This window comes from Budorcas taxicolor, chromosome 18, assembly GCF_023091745.1.
Source record: "Budorcas taxicolor isolate Tak-1 chromosome 18, Takin1.1, whole genome shotgun sequence".
NCBI classification, from domain to species: Eukaryota; Metazoa; Chordata; class Mammalia; order Artiodactyla; family Bovidae; genus Budorcas; species Budorcas taxicolor.
Window position 1 is genome coordinate 40,440,359 of NC_068927.1, and position 20,990 is coordinate 40,461,348.

At 41.7% G+C, this 20,990-nt stretch overlaps 1 protein-coding gene across 1 annotated transcript in view; it reads left to right on the forward strand.

Moving 5' to 3' along the window:
* The first annotated feature begins 1,428 nt into the window (after window positions 1-1,428).
* Window positions 1,429-20,990, forward strand: part of PMFBP1 (polyamine modulated factor 1 binding protein 1) — a 49,333-nt gene continuing 29,771 nt past the window's right edge. The window contains exons 1-5 of the mRNA XM_052656752.1: window positions 1,429-1,573; window positions 2,069-2,088; window positions 4,173-4,244; window positions 5,326-5,337; window positions 10,800-10,991. Of these exons, the coding sequence (XP_052512712.1) occupies window positions 1,429-1,573; window positions 2,069-2,088; window positions 4,173-4,244; window positions 5,326-5,337; window positions 10,800-10,991 (441 nt within the window). The remainder of the gene's footprint in view (window positions 1,574-2,068; window positions 2,089-4,172; window positions 4,245-5,325; window positions 5,338-10,799; window positions 10,992-20,990) is intronic.

Sequence of the window (20,990 nt, forward strand, 5' to 3'; positions counted from 1 at the left end):
AGGTCATGAAGGAAAAGTAACAGACAGTGTTGCTTTAAGGCCAGTAGTTCATCCATATGCCCAAGCTGTGAGCAGTTTCATGGGAGTCAGCACCAGTAATCTGTGTTGATGGCAGGTGTGTAACCTCATGAAGATACTGATAGATGGTGTAAGAAGTACTAACGTGTGTTTCCCATCCTGCCCCCACTCAACCTGTGTTTCATTGAACTTGTTCACTTATACCTTTTTCCTTCCTCTCCCCACAAGTAAACAAAGACTCTCTGAATTAATAAAGAGGAAAGAGAGGAGAATATGAACATAAGGCAGTGGCACCCCACTCCAGTACTCTTGCCTGGAAAATCCCAAGAACACAGGAGCCTGGTGGGCTGCAGTCCGTGGGGTCGCTGAGAGTTGTACACGACTGAGCGACTTCACTTTCACTTTTCACTTTCCTGCATTGGAGAAGGAAATGGCAAACCACTCCAGTGTTCTTGCCTGGAGAATCCCAGGGATGGGGGAGCCTGGTGGGCTGCCATCTATTGGGTCGCGTAGAGTCAGACACGACTGAAGCAACTTAGCAGCAGCAGCACTAAGATCAGTATAATCTCCAAAATGGAGAAAACAATAGAACCCCAGATAGATTTAGCAGTCCAGGGGCAGAAATGTTGATGCATACCAGGAATGGGGGACAGGGAAGTGAGTGAACACGATATTAAAATCCTATCCCTTTCCTCTCAACTGACCTTTCTAGAGAATGGTGGAAATGATGATGGTATATTGATGGTAGAGCAGGTCTAAGAGAAGAGAGCCTGAGACCAGTCTCACGTGTGTGTGTGTCTTTCTGCATTAGCAGCTTCCTCAGAGGATGAAAAAGGCCCAGAAGAGCTACAGTAAGAAGAAGATGCAATCTCTGCAGCCTGATGACCAGCACATAGACACCTCAGCACACTCCAGCTGCAAGAGACACCCTTGACCAGGGACCAGAGCAACCAGGACCCCAGAACTGAGGCACACACTGGACAGACCTAAATAGGTGGAAGGAATAATGAACTGCTTCATTTTTTAACTGAAAAATGATGGCTATTTCTCAGAAATAACTAAGATTCCATTTTTTGCCATTTGGTATAAATGGAATTTAACAAAGACATTGAGTAATACAAAAATAGTTACTTTTTCTTTGCATACTTGAGTTCATACTGCTACCCTAGTTGCTAATGTGATGACTAGATGTAATACTAAGTGTTTCTTGAGAATCTGTAAAGTGCTCTGTGTGGGGGCTGAGGCCAACCTCAGAGGCACAAAACATCACTAGATCCCCTGACCAAGTTTTTGTCTTTTGTTTTTTTGTGGTCGCAACTGTCACCAAGAAAAAGCCTGCTAGAAAAGCAGATGGCAGAACTTTTGAATATAAGAAGAATAGTTCCCTGAGGAGACACAACAGAATTGGAGATGCCAGTGGAGGAGATGAAGCGCAAGGATGAGAAGGTCTCAAAGGTGATGCAGGAGACAATAGCACAGAAGGTGCAGAATCAAGAGTTTGAGAAGAGAGGGGACATTCAAGTCCTGTGCCCAGAGATCAGTATCCATGGATCAGGTGGGGGGCCCCTCCCTCTGTGATGAATTCTCTCCTCTACAAAATATTTGTCCAGCCACACTGGATACGCACTCCTCAGAAGGCATTGTGAAGGTTCCTGTGATCATTTTATGAAGCAGCTGAGGCTGCCCCAGAGCACTCTTAGTTACCCATCTGGCACACATTACTGTCAAATGCTTCCAAAATTTATCGTATAACCCTTCCCTTTTTTTTTTTCATCATAAACACTTCCAAATTGCCCACTTCTATTGTTAATGACTCACAGGATTCCCATATTTCCTTCATGGAACACAGTTCAGCTCTCTATTTTTCCTCTAATTTATTTTACTTAGTAAATATATTTCCATGCAAATATGAGAGCCTGTGCCTGCCACTTTTCCTTCCAAATGCTCTTGGCCCTTGCAATGGTAGCTGTGTAACTCCATAGTAGATGAAACTATCATAAATTAGACAATCATTTTTCTGTCTCTGGGACAAGATTTGCTTTTATTTAAGAATCATCTCCTGACGATCCAGTAAGTCAGCTTCTGTTGTTAGTCGCTCAGTCGTCAGCCTCTAGAGGAATATTATTCTCAAGGATATGTTTACTCCACTACAACCTTTGTGTGATGCCTGGTCCGTGTTCACAATTCCTGTTAAAGAAGAATGTCCACCAAGGTGGAACCAAAACAGTAAACTTTAGAGCTAGGAAAGAAAGCCATCATTCAGTACAACTCCTCAGTTTAGAGAGGGAGAATGAAGGCTTGAAGAGATGAGTGCTTTTCCATGGGCTGCTCCTTGACTTAGGTGCTGAACCAGGTTTAGCGGCTTCCTGGCATAGAGACCCGTTCAGTGTTCTTTTAGGCCATGCTATTTTTAATCTTCTTGGCTGCCTAACACTGTCGAATAAATGTTTATGTCCCTTCAAAACTCATGTGTTGAAATCCTAACCATCAAGGTGATAGTATTAGGAGGTGGGAGCCTTTGGGAGGTGATTACATCATGAAGATGGAGCTGTCATGAATGGGATTAATGCCCTTATAAAAGAGACCCCAGGAGTCTCCTTTGTCCCTTCTGCCATGCGAATTTACAGCCAAAAAAAGAAACAGCCATCTCTGAAGTGGGTCCTCACCTAATCTCCTAGCACCTTGATCATGAACTTCTCAACCTCCAGAACTGTGAGAAAAAAAGTTTTTCTGTTCTTTATAAGATATGCAGTCTGTGATATTTTGTTACAGCAGCCCAGTCAACTAAGATATCTTGCATTGAAGTGATTTGTAACATTCACCAATATTTCCTCTTGGGGGTAAAGGAAGAAAGTGGGCATAGCCATAGGACTTGTTTTGGCCAATGAAATGTGAGCAGAAGTGAAGTGTGTCACTTCCACTTTAAGAACCTGTGTGTGATTCACCTAATTCCCTTTCTGCTGCCATGGCAACAGGCAGCATGCTAGATGATAGAGGTTCTACTAGCTGAGGACAATAAAGAGCAGAGCCCCAGCTGACTCATAAAGGACATGTAGCACAAGTGAGAAATAAACCTTCATGGTTTTAAATCACTGAGATTTGTGGATTATTTGTTACTGCGGAATCACCTAGCCCCTCCCTACTGGGTAAGCCAGCTTGACATCACCATTCCCATGATGCATCTCTCTGCATGAAGCCGCAAGAGGTTAAACAATGCAGCGCATCAGAACACAACCCCATAAAACATTCCAAATTCTCACCAACATTCTTTCTTCCTCTTGGCTTATATTAGGGGTGGGGTATGTGGTTCATTACAAAGAATGAGTGTTTTGATAGCTTCTCATTCTTGGAACTATTCTGCAGGTAAGCGCCTGATGGAAACTTCCTCTAGTCTTAGAGTTTAAAACATAATGAATTAGATTATTTTAATAAGTGCAGTGCATTATGACCTCACATGCATCATCCTATACTTACACACACATATGTGCAAATAACTGTGGTTTTCCTTGAGGCTTTTTATTTGGATAATTCTCAGCACTTTCCAAGTTTCCTAGCTTTACAACCACCAGTATAACAGTAACTTGATGCTGCAAAAAAAAATCACATCATCAGATATTTCCAAATTAATAAGTAGAAATTAATGGAAGGGAAGATCCCCATGGAATAGTAAGAGAGCCTGTCTGACCTTGGGTAAGTCACTTAGCCTCTCTGGGCTTCAATTTCCTCCTCTGTAAAGTAGAGACAGAAATAGTGTCCACTTCCAGGGTTATTATGAGAATGAAGTTGATGTGCACATCCCAACTGGTTCATAATTAGCACCTAATATTAACTACATTTGAGCCATAGAATATTTAGAAACCTAGAAAGTAAAATCATTTCAGACCTTTTACTTTCCAAGAAGAATAAATTCAGAAACTATCTAGCCTACCAACTGGTGATTTTGGGGGAAAGATGTAAAACCACAGTCCTGTCCTCCTAGCAAAGGCTTTAACACACTTTTGAAAACACAAACAGATGGGTAGGCAAGTAGGTATTACCAACAGTTCAGAAATTTTTCCAGACTCCCTGCTGAGAGCACATATCCAGGTGGGAAAATCTTTAAAGGGCCAGACTAATTTATGCTTTTTCCATCTTAAATTCTTGGACTTTTTCAGGTTTATAACAAAGCTCAGAAAATGCTAAAGCTTAAAGGAGAATTGAGAGGTACTAAGGAAATGAAAGATGAGGTAAGTCTTCTTACTCCTCTGTATAAAGGAATAGAGTTGATTGAACCTTTGTTACAAGGGACATCTTTTCAAATTTCATGATTCAAAATTTCTATAATAAGCATCCTCAAATCTCAGACAGAGGTGGGCAGCAGAGCATACATAACATGTAAGAGCCCAGACTTGAGCTAGGTGAGTCTGGGTCCATCTCTAATAGCAGTGTGATATTGGGCATTTTACTTAACCTCTCTGAGCTTCCTTTGCCTTACCTAGAAAATATGAATAATGAACACTTACTTCCAAGGTTCACTGTGAGGATTAAGTAAGATACCACATGTAAAAAACACCAGTGCTTGGGACTTAAGCACTTATTAAATATTATTGCCAACATTTTCTCTTTATCTGGACTGATATGGAAACAGAGTGCTCTGCTGAGTTTAATATTTCAGTCAAACTGTGTTTACGTTTTCCCTGACTTGTTCCAGAAAGGACTTAAGGGGGATGTTTTTGTTAGTGTAGGGCTGTCCCGCATGACTTATGCTTTCTAACAGACCTCCTACCAAGAGGTAAGCGGTTTCCAAAAGAGGTGTTTCAACTCCTTTCCTGCTAGATTACTAGTGGAAACACTTCAGGATTCACGGAAAGTTCTGCAGGAAGAAAAAGGTCTGATATGGGTTTTCTAGAAGGGCGTTTCTTCATTCACCTGATATCTTTGGGTCACTTCGCTGTGCCAGGCATTGCTCTAGGGCCTGGGGATGAAGCAGTGAACAAAATAGACAAAGATTCCTATTCTTGTGGAGCTTACTCTCTAGGGAAATAATTTATCCAAGGGTATGTTGGAGGAAATTGTGTGCCAATGAGAATTGGCCTATATTCCATAGGTGGTGGATCTCTGACATAGGCCATGCGTATCCTAAGCCATATACTTATACAGGGTCCCAGTTTTTAAAGAATTCATGTTTGGGAACACATGTAAGAATTAAAGATTTTAAAATTAAAAAAATTAAAAACTTAAAAAAAAAAAAAAAGAATTTAAGACACAATAAAATATACTCAGTCTTCACTATATGAGCGTAATTGGCTCCAAAATTTTTACTCACAGGCTAAACCTTGGGTAAGTGCCCATTAATTCCCATCATAAGTAAACAAAAACTGTAATGTTTTTACAGATGGAAAAGTAAACTCAGGAATCAAGTTAGTAACATCAATAGCAATGTTTGGAACTACTGTAGATAACTTTAAACTCTTTTACTGTAGAAGTAAACTATAAGAATTCCTGTATCGATGTTAACGTTTAAGATTTCATGCTTTTAAAAACATAACTCTGACTATAAACTGATATGTTCTGAACGGTAGTGAGGGCTAAGGGTGGTTTTCCATTGTTTATTGAAGACCTTTCTTTATCCTCACAAAAATAATTTCCCAGATAATAACTTTATGGTATTGTTGGTGGACTCCAGAATTACTCTGAAAACTGCCACCCAAGCTTTATTGTTCAAGTTCCAAATCCTGGAAAATGCTGCCATCTTGAATCTTTGTAATGCTCCTGGGGCCTGAGTGTGCTACTGAATCACAAGCTTCAGTTTAACATCAGCTCCCCCAGAGGAGAAGCATTAAGACTCTCGTCAATACTTTTTAAAAACTCTTATTTATTTCTATTTTTTGGTTGTGCCTAGTCTTTGTTGCTGCACAGGCTTTTATCTAGTTGCAGCAAGCGGAGTCGGGGCTACTCTCTAGTTGTGGGGCACAAGTTTCTGATTGTGGTGGCTTCTCTTATTTCAGAGCACAAGCGCTGGGGCACTCAGGCTTCAGTAGTTGCTGCATGTGGGCTCAGTAGTTGCCGCATGTGGGCTCAGTAGTTGAGGTGCATGGGCTTAAGTTGCCCCAGGGCATAGGAATCTTCCCAGACCAGGGGTCAAACTTGTGTCCCCTGCATTGGCAGGCACATTCTTAACCACTGGACCACCAGGCAAGTCCTGTCAATACTTTTGAAGCCTAGAACAAAATTTCTTCTCATCTTTTGAAATATAGTTCAAGAAGGCATGCTCTTAGAAAAAAGAGCACTTAATCAATACAGAAAATTTGCTTCAGTAAGTAACCTATTTTCTAATAACTATCATGAGTATAGTAGCAACTGCAGCATCAGCACTCACCACTTTGCCTGTGGTTGGTAGCTGCTGCTGCTATCACAGGCCTTCAAACAAAATAACCAGGTTCCAACCCCTTATAAGCAAAACTGGGTACAGGCAGACTTCATTTTATTGAGCTTCACTTGATTGCACTCTGTAGATATTATATTTTTTACAGATTGAAGATTTGTGGCAACCCTATACCAAGCAAGTCTATCAACGCCACTTTTTTTCAATAGCATTTGCTCACTTTGTGTCCCTGTGTCCCATTTTGGCATTTTGGGCAATATTTCAAACTGCTCATTGTTATATTTGTTATGGTGATCTGTGATCAGTGATCTTTATTACTTTTGCAAAAAGATTGCAATTCGCTAAAGGTTCAGATGATGGTTAGCATTTTTTAGCATTAAATTATTTTTAAATTAAGGTACTGCAGCCATGAAATTAAAAGACGCTTACTCCTTGGAAGGAAAGTTATGACCAACCTAAATAGTATATTGAAAAGCAGAGATATTACTTTGCCAACAAAGGTCCATCTAGTCAAGGCTATGGTTTTTCCAGTGGTCAGGTATGGATGTGAGAGTTGGACTTTGAAGAAAGCTGAGCACTGAAGAATTGATGCTTTTGAACTGTGGTGTTGAAGAAGACTCTTGAGAGTCCCCTGGACTGCGAGGAGATCCATCCAGTCTATCCTAAAGGAGATCAGTCCTGGGTGTTCATTGGAAGGACTGATGCTGAAGCTGAAACTCCAATACTTTGGCCACCTCATGCAAAGAGTTGACTCATTGGAACAGACCCTGATGCTGGGAGGGACTGGGGGCAGGAGGAGAAGGGGACGACAGAGGATGAGATGGCTGGATGGCATCACCGACTCAATGGATGTGAGTTTGAGTGAACTCCGGGAGATGGTGATGGACAGGGAGGCCTGGCATGCTGTCATTCACGGGGTCACAAGGAGTCGGACATGACTGAGCGACTGAACTGAACTGAACTGAACTGATATACTTTTTTAAATACAATGTTTTTGCAAACTTAATAGACTACAGACTATTGTAAACATAACTTCTATATGCACTGAGAAACCAAAAAATTTGTGTGACTTGATTTACTGTGATATTTGGTTTATCTCGGTGGTCTGGAACAATGCCCACAATATCTTTGAGGTTTGCCTGTATCTAAGTACATGGTTTATATATGTGAAACCCATCTAGCCGTGGAGGCTTGTAATTTCGGATTGTTCATGACTTCATATTTAGAGCAGGATCAGATGGCGCCTGAGGGTCAGCATTAGACTCTCAGTTCATCTTGTGTCCCAGTACTGGTTACAGAGCTCTGATTGATGAAATGTCAGATTAAATCAATTTCTACCGCATATTGATACTCAAAAGGCATCTGCCTGGAATTTAGCGTTCATAAAGTAGATAGGATTAGAAATAGTGTACAGTGACCTCTGTGCATGATATTAGCAAGAAATTAAGTTTACTGGAACCTCAGAAACACTGGCCTTAGTGGAGTTCTGAGGTGAGCACAGCCCCTACAGTACTACCTACAGTAAAAAATAATACATGGTTCATGGAAATCACTTTAGTGCTCTCCCAGCATTTTCACTCTTATTCTGGTGAATCAAAACCCTTGTGTAATTTGGCCTTTAGGAGTGAATGGTTAGGTTCTGATTTCCAAAGCAAATTTCATTTAACATTCAGCAAAATACCTTTGTTATTCAACTGGTTTAGGGCATCCTCAAAGAAGGGATTATTTATTCCAAACTTCTTGTTTTATGAACAAAGAAATTGCCTCAGAGACTCTGAGTCAGTGCTAATGTCCAAATTAGATGAGATCATGTACATTAAAGATCCAATTCTGAAGCCCTGGTGGTGCAACAGAATTGGGCTAGCCGGCCTTCTTCTCAAACTAGAAGGAGTGGGGGTTTTTTAATTGGCCTGAGAGGGTATTGAGCTTTTAACATGGAGAAGCTCACGTTGTATATCACTGGTACTTTGTTAGTGAGTCCTTGGTGTGCCCAGCTTCATACACAACAATCTGTGACATGGTCCTCACCTTAGGATGCATATATTCAGCATCCAGGCAAGAGTACAGGGCACATGGCACTTTCATAGAACAAGCATTGTATGGTCACCTAATCTGCTCATAGGTGCCAAAGAGAGAGTCCTGTAGCAATAGGGAATCCCTAGGCTCCCCCGCAACTCCCCAGTGAGTCTCCATACTCTAGTCCTAGTAAGGCAGCCATGAGAAAAGGGCTTTTAAAAGCACTGGAATCAAACTGCTGCTCCTTGTCAGATCAAGGCTTTTGTTTTCTAGTTAGAGACCTATGTCTGTACACCTTTTTTTTTTTCTTTTAGCTGCTCTACACATATTCTCTTAAGAGAGTCCCTGGTAATTGTCTTAATGGTAATTACATGCTTGGGGCAGTTGACATCCACTGTTATTTTTCTAAAAGTGGGGAACAAGGGACAGGAGCTGGAGAGGAAGAAGGAGAGTTTTGAGATAATGAAATCCTTTTAATGACAGAGCCACGCCGTTAACCTAATTAAACTGTAAAGTGGTAAAAAAAAAAAAAAAAAAATGTCCAGGTACTAAATGGAAATGATGGGATAAATCAGCTGAGACAGCAGCACTTCTGGGAAACCTTCTGAATTCCGAATACTCTGACATTGAGGTGTCCGATTCTCGTGGTTATTTCTTCCCCCTCCCACCCCACCCCCAGCCTTGTGCAGAGGTCTCTTAAACTGACCTGTCCAGCAAGGCTTGATTTATGATGTCCATAGCAGGTCTCCAGCTCCCCCTGGGAGTATGCCTTATAAAGCTCATGTATTTAAGAAGTCAGCGCCATCAGTGGGACGTGGTGGTAGAGCACTGGCTACAGGGTCAGGAGAGCTGAACTCTCCTCTGCTGACCACCTATGGGACCTTGGACACTCCCACTTGGACCACTTTGCCATTTCTGAGCATTCATGGCTTCTGTGTGCTTTTGCATCTACAACTCTCTTAGAAGAACTGCCCTTGGGCATTTGGGGTCACTTTAACTCACAAGAGCAGAAAGCTAGAAGTCCTTGAGAGCTTACACTCCATGAGGCAGCCCTTAACCATTGACTGGCCGATGCTGAGGCTGACGGCCCAGCTTTCATTGCATCTAGTCAGGACAGACTCTAAGGTGTAATTTAGACTCTGGAGTTCCCTGTGGAATTAGGCTGAAGCCATTCCCACAAAACTTCGTCTGAAACTGTGCTCTTCCTTAGTTTCTTTCTCTTCCTTGTCCTGCTTCCCCACCTACTGGCTGATTTCTCTTGGGATTGTTTTCTTTTACAGATGCCATGAATGCTCACCTAAGAGCTTGCTCTAAGTAATTTACACAAGCAGGCACCTACTATAAAAGCACCAGCCTCAGTTCCAACATCTAAAACTCCGTGGTAGTGGTGCCTGTCCTCAGGAGTATCACAAAAAGTTTGCACAGTGATAGGACTAAAGCACTGGATAGGTTCACAGAGGGCTGCTTGCTAGTTTCTTTTCACACCATTGTCACCCACAACACTGGGAGTGGAAGGTGGCATCCTATGTGACAGAGTCCCCACCCGCTTCCCACGGCTGTATGCCCCAACCCCCACCCAAGCTACTATTCCCCACATTCTCTATTTTGATCTTGATCACTAATTTCCATCTGACCTAGCAGTAATTAACAAATCTTCACTTACAATCAAAGACAGGGATCTTATGCAATCAGTCCAGGGATTTTACTTTCATTCCCATTGGTATATGTCTCCAAAGAAAAGCACAAGGTTTATAGGTGTAAAAAGTGTAAAGTGTGAGTCGCTCAGTCGTGTCCAACTCTTTGCAACTCCATGACTGTAGTCTGCCAGGCTCCTTTGTCCGTGGAATTGTCCAGGCAAGAATATTGGAGTGGGTTGCCATTTCCTTCTCCAGGAGATCTTCCTGATCCAGGGATCGAACCCCAGTCTCCTGTATTGCAGACAGATTCTTTACTATCAGAGCCACCAGAGAAACCCAGGTTTGTAGGTAAGGGAAGACTAAGAGTTTAGTGGGTAGAAGGGAAAGTGAAGAGACTTTTCAGAAGCCACATCAACTCCAGCACTGATTCACTAGAGCCTTGACAAGTCCATTTGACATCATCTCATCAGTGGCAGAGCCATTAATATTATAGACAGCTCACCAGGTGCCTGGAATTGTTCTAGGCACGGACTTTCTCTTGAAAGCAAGGGAAACGGCTATGATGCACCCACAGCAGTGGGTGAAGATTAATTAATATAAATAAGTAATTGTCTGAATAATGCAGAGCACTCAGACACCTCGCAAATGGATACTGTGTAAACGTTACACAGGATGAGTAATAACAGTGAGGGTTGATGGACAAATTTCCAGCAAATTTAAAGTCTCTGTCAACCAGTGAACGAAAGTAAGCATTTTCTTGATAGTTCATAATTGATGCTTTTGTTTTTCTGACTGCCGAGGTCGGGGAGAGAGACAGAGATGTAAGCAGTCTGAACAGCAAGCTCTTGAGCCTGCAAGCTGACATCAAGAATCTACACAATGTCTGCAAGAGACAGGGGAAGACCTTGCAGGAGAATCAGCTCTGTGTGGAGGAGGCCATGATGAACAGCAGCCACGTAAGGGATTCACCATCCACTTCCCACCTCTGCTCCCTCTCTTTCCACTTCTGCCTCCTTGGGTAGGAGAAATAATAGAAAGTTTTCCCACTGGTCATTCAAGAGCGCTTACTGAGCAAACAATGAGAGAGAACTAAACACACACACACACACACACACACACACACACACACACACATGCCATCCCTGCCCTGAGGACTTTTCAGTCTAGCTATCTTATCTCCAAGGTCATTTACATCTGAGCTCTTTTCTTTACCTGGTCTTTCACACTGAATTAGCAGCACCTGAGGTCCATTGCCCTTAAAAAAAAAAAAAAAAACCCAGATCATAATTATGTAGTTATGTAAAGAGAATAGCATCTTAATGGATTTTACTTTATTTATTTATTTTTTTGGCCGAGTCTTGCGGCATGTGGAATCTTCGTTTCCCAACCAGAGATTAAACCCGTACCCCCTGCCTTGGGAGTGCGGAGTCTTACCCTTTGGACTGCCAGGGAAGTCTCTTAATGGATTTTGGACAAACTTCTACATCATCCATAAAAATAGCAGCCATTCCACCTGCTCTGAGGTGTCACTTCCTGTCAGTGCAGCAGGAGCTGTTTGCCACACCTGCAGCTCTCTGCCTATAAGCTTTACTTCTGGATACAGGAGCCCAGTCACAGGATAAGCTGAAGTGCAGAATTAATGCCCCTAGAAGCAGCCCTAAACCAATGACTGATGGGGAGAGGGCTGATTAGCAATCCATCTCCCTTACTCTATCTCACTGGAAATAACTCCAGGCACGTTCTTTTCTCTCTCCTGGAGTTCCTCAACAGGGCCCAGTACCAGGTGCCCACAGTGGCAACTAGGTTGGCCTCCTTTCACAATTTCCTTCCCTGCCTTGTTCATTTCCCCACTCCCATACCTGAGTTTCCTAAAATTACCTTCCACACAAGCCACTTACTCGATGCCTGGTTCCTTGTCTTAGGACTTGCTTCCAGAGGTGCCCAAGCCACGATACTCAGTAGCACTTATCCTGAGCCTGTGCGAGCAGGAGGATCTCCTGGCATGATCATCTTTCTTGAGACTCTGATTTTGAACTACCCTCCTAGGCAACTCATCAGCTGAGGCAACTTCACTTCATCCTGAGGTTTTCTCTTTTTGGAAACTCCAGCTCTAAGCTCTTTAAACCAGTCTCTAAGTTTATGCACACAAGCTGGGGAGCCAGCTGGGAGATGTTTTCCCAGAGTTTTCTAAACACTTTGGGTTTCCAAGACTTCCTAACTTGCAGTCGTCATTTCTACTTGGGGACTTGAGTTATTGGCAAACATGAGGCAGGTACTGGTTTCACAGATCTGTTGCCAGGCCTCCAAGTTAGCCTCCTAGGTGCAGTCAAGGATCTGGCCTCTCCTAATTGAGAGAGTTAGAATTAGAGTTAATTAGAACTCTGTTAAGAGCTCTCCCAGGACTTACCACTTCCCTATAGAAACCACAAATTGTTCTTCTGTGATGCCCTAAAAATTTTAGAAGCAAAGCAATTCTTTTTTTTCAATTCTACCTTTTCTTACTGAGAACTGCTGTCCTTTGGAGAAGGGCATGGCAACCCACTCCAGTATTCTTGCTTGGAAAATCCCATGGACAGAGGAGCCTGGTGGGCTATAAGTCAATAGGGTCGCACAGAGTTGTACATGACTGAAGCAACTTAGCCTTTCTGCAGTAAGTCACAAATACAGAAAAATTCATTGGTTTCCCTAAATGGATCCCAGGAAGGATATTACTGTAATTTTTTTTTCTAAATATTAACATTTTAGGATATTTTCACCATTACTGTTACAAGTTTATTCCCCTAGTCAGGGAAAGTCATGTGGCTTATAAATGTACCTGGCAACTTGGAGGGAGAAAGGTATTAAGTCACATTTTCTTATTCTAATTGCCCAAAAGAAGGTCTAACAGCTTGAAACAAGCTTTAAAACAGGCTCTATTTTTTCCCCAGCACTTAGCACCAAATTTAAATTGCAGACTACGCATACAAATGCACAATTAGATGTAGACTTACACTCATCCACTCAGAAAACCCCTGCAAGACCTGCCTGCCACAAGGAAATATAATATGGGAACAAAGGAGGAACCCAAGGCTTTCTGAAATTTTGACTAATATCTGACAAGGAGCTGGAGAAATAAGCAAGACATTTAGAACACAGTTATGAGAAAAATTAAAATATGACATCAGATGTGTGTGTAGAAGAGGGACAGGCAAGGTGACCTTGTAAATCAAGAATACATTGTGCCCCAAGTCCCAGGAACAGAGAGAGCTGGGCCTGAGGTAAAGCAAGTCAGATGCCTGGAGTGCAAAATGTGGGGGGCTCTCATTATTTTTTTAACTTTAATTTATTTATTTTTGGCTGCACTGGTTCTTTGTTGCTGCCCATGGGCTTCCTCTAGTGCCGGCGAGTGAGGGCTACTATTCTCGAGGTGTTCAGGCTTCTCACTCTGGTGTCTTCTCTTGTTTCAGAGCCTCGGCTCTAGGGCTCATGGGCTCAGCAGTTGTAGTACACGGGGCTCAGTTGCCGTGAGGCATGTGGAATCTTCCCAGACCAGGGATCAAACCCGTGTCCCCTGCATTGACAGGTGGATTCTTAACCACTGGATCACCAGGGAAGTCCAAGGGCACTCGTTCTTTAGGTGCCAATCCTGTATTTGCTCAGTCCTAAGTTTGAATGCCTCCTTAAGCTGTGCCCATCACTTACCTCACCCTAGTCCCAACCCCGGGACGAACCTCTCTAGTGATATAAGACTAGATCGGGCTTTCAGGGGAAATATCTCACATCCCACCTCAAAGATACGGAAAGAAGTTCTACCGACTGGGAAAAGATGGGGCTTTTTCTCTTAAATGAAGAAGAATCATCAAGGATTCAGTTTTCAGAGCAGTGCCAACCTGAGACAGAAACTAAAAGAGAGAATAAAATGGTTGAAAAGTATTTTGAAAAGCTGGCTTTAGGCAAAGCAGCAGGGCCTGATGATATACTTCGAAGAGTACTTAAGGAATTGGCAGGTGTTATTACATAGCTGCTAGCGATTATTTTGAGAACTCAAGAGAATAAAGAAAGTCCCTGCAGACTGAAAAAGGGTAAATGAAGTGCTCATCTTTTTAAAAAGGGAAAAAGGACAATCTCGGTAATTATAGACCTGTCAGCTTAACTTCAATATCAGGGAAAATATAGAACTTAACATCAATCAATTAGCATCAACTTGAAAACCACCAAGTATTGGGTGGAAACCAACATGACTTTTCAAAAGGTGAAATCATGCCAGGCCAATTAATTTCCTTCTGTGATCAAGTGGCCACATAGGCAAGGAGGGAGCAATAGCTATAATCTCTTTGACCACAAGGAGGGCTGAAAAGTAGTCTAAATATGAGAACAGGTTCCTACAGGTGGCCAAGTCCTCTATCTTTTAAGACAGCTGAATCCTGGACAGAAATCAATCTGAGAAACATTGGTAGACCAGATGGCCTCCAGTATCATGTCTAATTCTGAATGGTCATTTTAAGAACTAGTCTTATTTCCATAAGATTATTTCCAACTTGCTCATTTTCTCCAGATTTCAGTTTAAAGGTCAAAGCAGAATCTAATAAAATATCTGCCTTCACTTAAAAGAAAATTTTTTAAAAAAAGAAGACAAAGAAGCAGCAGGAAATGCATTATGCCTTTATGACACGGCTTCTTGGTACAAATATAAGTGAAATTCAGGCTTAATCCATAGCATGTCATTTTCTATTCATTTAGAATTAAGAAAAATAATCTTTTGAACACTTAAGGATAAATGAGTAGAAATTTAATGTCTCAAATAAGTCTAGGCATTTCTCCAAGTCTTTGAAATTTGATTCCTTTAAACCCATAGGTATCTACAGTGTGCAAATGTTTAAAATCCTTATCCAAGAAAACTCTAGTTTCTCTGGAGGTATGAGCAGTTCTTGGATCTTTATTGCCAGACAAGTTAGGTCAGGTGCTACCTTTGCCCTATACTGAAAAACTTTAGTGAACTCTCATCATCTGGTCCATCTATCATATTACCTCAAACCAAAATTAAACCCAGAAGATTGAACATGACCTCTGATGAAGGGATATTAATAATTCACCAATATCACTGCCAGGTTGCTAAGTTTACACTAGGAAGAGTCACTTTTTACCCACAGGTGGCTTTAAAGTCAAAAAACGATTATGAACACACCGAAGTATAGATGATATGCTTGGAGGGGAAGCCCTAAGGAAAGAGTTTGGAATTCTAGAAAAATAAACGACCCAATCTAAAAATAGGCCAAAGAACTAAATAGACATTTCTCCGAAGAGGACATACAGATGGCTAACAAACACATGAAAAGATGGCTCAACATCACTCATTATCAGAGAAATGCAAATCAAAACCACAATGAGGTACCATTTCACGCCAGTCAGAATGGCTGCAATCCAAAAGTCTACAAGCACTAAATGCTGGAGAGGGTGTGGAGAAAAGGGAACCCTCTTACGCTGTTGGTGGGAATGCAAACTAGTGCAGCCACTATGGAGAACAGTGTGGAGATTCCTTAAAAAACTGCAAATAGAACTACCTTATGACCCAGCAATCCCACTGCTGGGCATACACACCGAGGAAACCAGAATTGAAAGAGACACGTGTACCCCAATGTTCATCACAGCACTGTTTATAGTAGCCAGGACATGGAAGCAACCTAGACGTCCATCAGCAGATGAATGGATAAGAAAGCTGTGGTACATATACACAATGGAATATTACTCGGCTGTTAAAAAGATACATTTGAATCAGTTCTAATGAGGTGGATGAAACTGGAGCCGATTATACAAAGTGAAGTAAGCCAGAAAGAAAAACACCAATACAGTATACTAACGCATATATATGGAATTTAGAAAGATGGTAACAATAACCCTGTATGTGAGACAGCAAAGGAGACACAGATATATAGAACAGTCTTTTGGACTCTGTGGGAGAGGGAGAGGGTGGGATGATTTGGGAGAATGGCATTGAAACCTGTATAATATCATATAAGAAACTAATCACCAGTCTAGGTTTGATGCAGGATACAGGATGCTTGGGGCTGGTGCACTGGGATGACCCAGAGGGATGGTACGGGGAGGAAGGAGGGAGGAGGGTTCAGGATGGGGAACACGTGTACACCCATGGCAGATTGATGTTGATGTATGGCAAAACCAATACAATATTGTAAAATAATTAACCTCAAATTAAATAAATATAAAATTTAAAAAAACAAAAAGTAAATAAAATGAAGCTTATTATAAAAAATAATTTAAAAATAAGCTCTAATATCATTTATGATTATCAATTAAAAATAAATGAGATTTAGCAAACAAAATCCAAAGGCATTTTAAAATAATAAATGTATCATATATATCATAGCCAACTTTACTTATTTTAAAACTGTAGTTGTGACTCAACCATTAATATAATCCATTATTAATAAAGCTAAGAAAAATGTAAAAAATTTAAAAAAAATAAAAAGAAGAGCATTTCTTTTATTCTTTTGGGTAATAAAAAGAAAATGGGGACATGGAAATAAGGGGAGGTAGAGAAAGAATATATAATAAGGAGACTGGTCAGTTTTCAGCTGGGGCATACACATCCGGCAGTAGAGTGGCAGGTCCAAATCAACAATTGCACACAAGTACTAGAAGCACCAGAACTCCAGCCTCTTAATTTTTAGAGATCAAGCCACCTTCAACAGAGCTAAGAAAAACAGAACTGGAGCAAAATAGGTTATAGGTAGGTGCTTTACTAAAATAAGCCCTTCTGCAATAACCATACCCCAGGGGTTCACGCCTTTGCTTTAGTTCTACCCACATTAAGTGTATTTATCCATGACCGTGTCTTTCTCCAAGTAGTTCCCCACTCCACAGTTTCACCTATATAGACTGAGGACTTGGGCTCTTGAGAACCTCCCCCATGCATGTTTGTGTTCATGCAAACATGCAAGCATGAGCGCGCGCGCGCGCGCACACACACACACACACACACACACACACACACATCACTCCCAAGCCCCTTCCCTCTGAACCTCATTCACAGATGAGTTGTAAGAGTAGCACCATTCTTATCTTGAAAAGAATGAAAACACTTAATTTAAAACATTTATTGTAAATGTTGGCAATTGTAGCAGAGTAAATAAAAAATTCAACTTTGGCCTAGGAAAGAAGTCTCATCCACTTCCCTCTGGCCACATACACCAAATGTTCAGGTCAAGGGTTCAGCTTGTCTTTGTCTGGAAATTCTTTTGCCTGCTGACCATTGTGGTCCATTTTCTGTCTTCTCTTTCAGATTGAACTGACACATCACCTGTTGTCCTTCTGGTTCTGAACTGGGTTGAGCCTCCCTGACCTTATCTGTGCTGCCCCTACCTCCTCTCATTAGAGAAGATTTTTTCCTTTTGGGTGCCAACTCTTACGGAAGTAATCTCTTTAAATCTCCATCTCTCCAAGACTTCTTTGGTGGTTCGGCGGTTAAGATCTGTGCTTCCAGTGCAGGGTGCACCAGTTCGGTCCCTGGTCAGGGAACTAAGATCCCACATGCCATATGACACAGCCAAAAATAAAATAAAAATAAATAAAACTCCATCTCTCCAGTTACTCAGACCAAAACCATGGAATTGTTCTGCCTTGGATGACCATTATCTCCCCTCATTCCACGTCTAATGCAGAAGCAAATCCTATGGAGTCTACTTTCAAACATGCATCTAAAATCCAGCCGCTTCTCCCAGCTTTTACCTTGGTCCATGCTGCTGTCCCTTCTCACCTGGATTCTTGCAGCAGCCTCCTTGCTGGTCTCCCCACTTCTGTCTTTGGCTCCCTACAGTTTGTTTTCAATATAACAGCCAGTGTGTCTTTTGTGACATCTACAGGAGATCACGTCACTCCTATGCTCGGTACCTGCCAATGGCCTTTCATCTCCCTAAAAGGAAAAGTTAAGGATTTAAGGATGGCCTACATGGTCCTAAAAGACCTCTCCTCCCTTTCCTTTCTCACCTCATCTGGTACCACTCTCCCCTTACTTTCTCTGCTCCAACCTGCACAAAGTCACTCCTCAAACACCATTAGGCACCTCCTACCTCCAGGTCTTAGCACTTGCTATTACTTCTGTCTGGAGTGTTCCTGTTGTACGTTCCCACCAGGCTTCTTCCTTGACTATCTTAACTGAGATGTCACCTTCTTAGTGTTGTCCTCCATGAGAACACTTAATTCAAAATTACAACTGCGTTCCATCTTGGCATTCCTCATCTCCCTCCTCTGCTTTATTCTCCTCCAAAGCACTTTTTCCTCTTAATAAACTACACAATTTACTTCTTTAATTTGCTACCTCTCTCTCTCTCTCTCATTCCCTCTCTCTGAGTCTCTCTCCCTCCACACATCTCCCCCACCAGTAGATGCAGACCTCATGAAGGCAGAAATTCTGTTTTATAAAATTCTGTATCCCCATTAACTAGTAGAATGCTTGGCACAGAGGAGGTGTACCATAATATTTGCTGAACAGATTAATTAAGTGAAAATATGACATTCACATGACAGCTGTTAATGTTCATAGCAGTATTATTCATAATAGCCAAAACCTGAAACAATCCAAATATCCATTAACTGGTGAACAGATAAACAAAATATGGTTTAGTCACACTGTTCAGCAGTAAAAATGAACAGAATACTGATTCTTGCTACAGCCTGGATGAGCCTCAAAAACATTAAGCTAAGTGAAAGAAGCCAGACACAAAAAATGACATATTATACAATTCCACTTATATGAAATGTCTGAAAAGGGCAAATCCATAGAGACAGAAAGCAGATTAGTGGTTGCCTGGAGCTGGGGTAGGAATGGGAGTGACAAATGGGCATGAGGGAATTTTTGAGGTGATAGAAATATTCTAAAACTGGATTGTAATAATGGTTGTACAACTCTGTAAATTTGCTACAAATCATTGAATTGTATACTTAACAGTAGCTGAATTTTATGACATATAGAGAAGATACTGATAAAACTGTAAAAAAAAAAATATTTAATTTTAGAAAAGTTTGAAAGTACTCTGTTAATTGGGCCAAGGCCACAAGCTCAAATTTTGGGGAGCCAATTTTCATGTCTTTCTTTCCATCAATACCTGGCTCTGTATGAATCTCTAATCTAGGCCCTATACGAGTAGACATGACCCCTGACCTTCAGAAATTTATGGTCTAATTAAAAGATAAGATGCACAGAGATCATTACAATGCAAGGCAGAATGTGAAATGCCACATTAAGGACATGCCCAGAAGTCTATGGTATTGGTGCAAATACAGCTTTGCAGGGAAAACAAGAAAGAAAGCAGTATTTGGACAGGGTTTTAAACAATGAATAGGAAGACAATACACCGAGGAAGGAACTAAAGGATGCCTACAAGCCATCTTCTTCATCCACCTCTCCTTCACAAGTCACCATGTTACCAAAAGTGGGACCTGGCTGCTCACCACTCTAAAACCAATACTTGAGAGGCAAGGTTGGTGAAAGAAAAGTTTGCTGTATGTGAGAGGCCAGCAACTGGGGAGGAGGGTGGGCAGACTCATGTCCAAAGGCTGACTCCCGCCACTGACAATCAGTGGCCAAGAGCTTTTAAAGGGGAGTTTCAGGGGTATATAGATGGAGGAAAGGGGCTACATACAGAAACAGCACCATCAGCTCTGACGATCGTCTTGAAGTTGGTCATGCAGTGGTCTGATCAAGCGTCATCTTGATTGTTTTAAGTATAGTTGATCTTCAGTTCCAGGGTCGGTTTGTTCCCATTTCTTTGAGGCCAGTTCTCAGAATTGTGGCAGCTTATGTCATGGCTACCGGAGAAGGCAATGGCAACCCACTCCAGTACCCTTGCCCGGAAAATCCTATGGGCGGAGGAGCCTGGTAGGCTGCAGTCCATGCGGTCATGAGGAGTCGGACATGACTGAGTGACTTAGCAGGAGCAGCAGCAGCATGTCATGGCTACAGTCTGGTCGTCAGGTAGTTAACTTCTTCCACCTGGTGGGGGTTTCAGTATCTACAAGACAGCTCACAGACAGGCTCAGAATATTGGAGCTAAAGTTCCTTGACTTTGTTTAATGACTAAGCTATTATGGTTTGGTCTTGTTGGACTACTTTCCTTTTCTTCTGCATTTTCTCACTTCTCTGATTAAACTTACACTTTGGCTGAAGTTTTTCTACAGACAAAAGACAGGTGGAGGACATGCAGGAGAAGGACCATAGGGTTCTGCTTCTGTTTCAACTGGGAATGTTGGGCAAGAAAATATAGAAGCATCCATGTGAAGACCTCAGTTGTACCAGAATAAACGACTCAGGGATGTGTCCTATGAGCAGAATACCTGATACAATGTAGGTGCTCAACATATGCTTATGGAATGAATGAATTAAAATTTAAGTGGGGTCTAGTAGCATTTCAGGTTGACTGTGGACTGGCAGGGAGAGATCTCTCTCTCTCTCTGTCTCTCTCTGTCCCTCTCTCTCTCTCTCTCACACACGCACATACAGACACACACACACTCAGCAACTGCAAGCTCATACCTGCCTTCAAGAGGAGACAGAGTCAGTGCTCAGATGTGCCTTAGCAATATCTCTGCCTCCTGTTTCCTGGTATTCCAGAAAGCTATTTCCCCAAGAGTTTGTCCTTTTATTTGGGCATCTTTAATAATCAAGTTTAGTCTAAGAACCATAACCAGAAATCCATTCGCTTCCAGGTCAATTGTGTTTTCTTTTCACATGAAGACAAAACATAAGCATATTATTGAGTGTATCTTTGCAGTGCTCTCTAGGTCCCTTTCGTGTGTGTGTTTTCTTCTGACCTACATAATAGGAATAGTAGATCTAAATAGTAGGAAGGAACCATGGTTTTTTCCTTCTTTTAAATTCTTCATACAAGTGAAAGTACAAAGTAATGCTTTATTGTGAACAGAGTGAAATATTTAATAAGTGCTCTAGAGATGAAAAGACA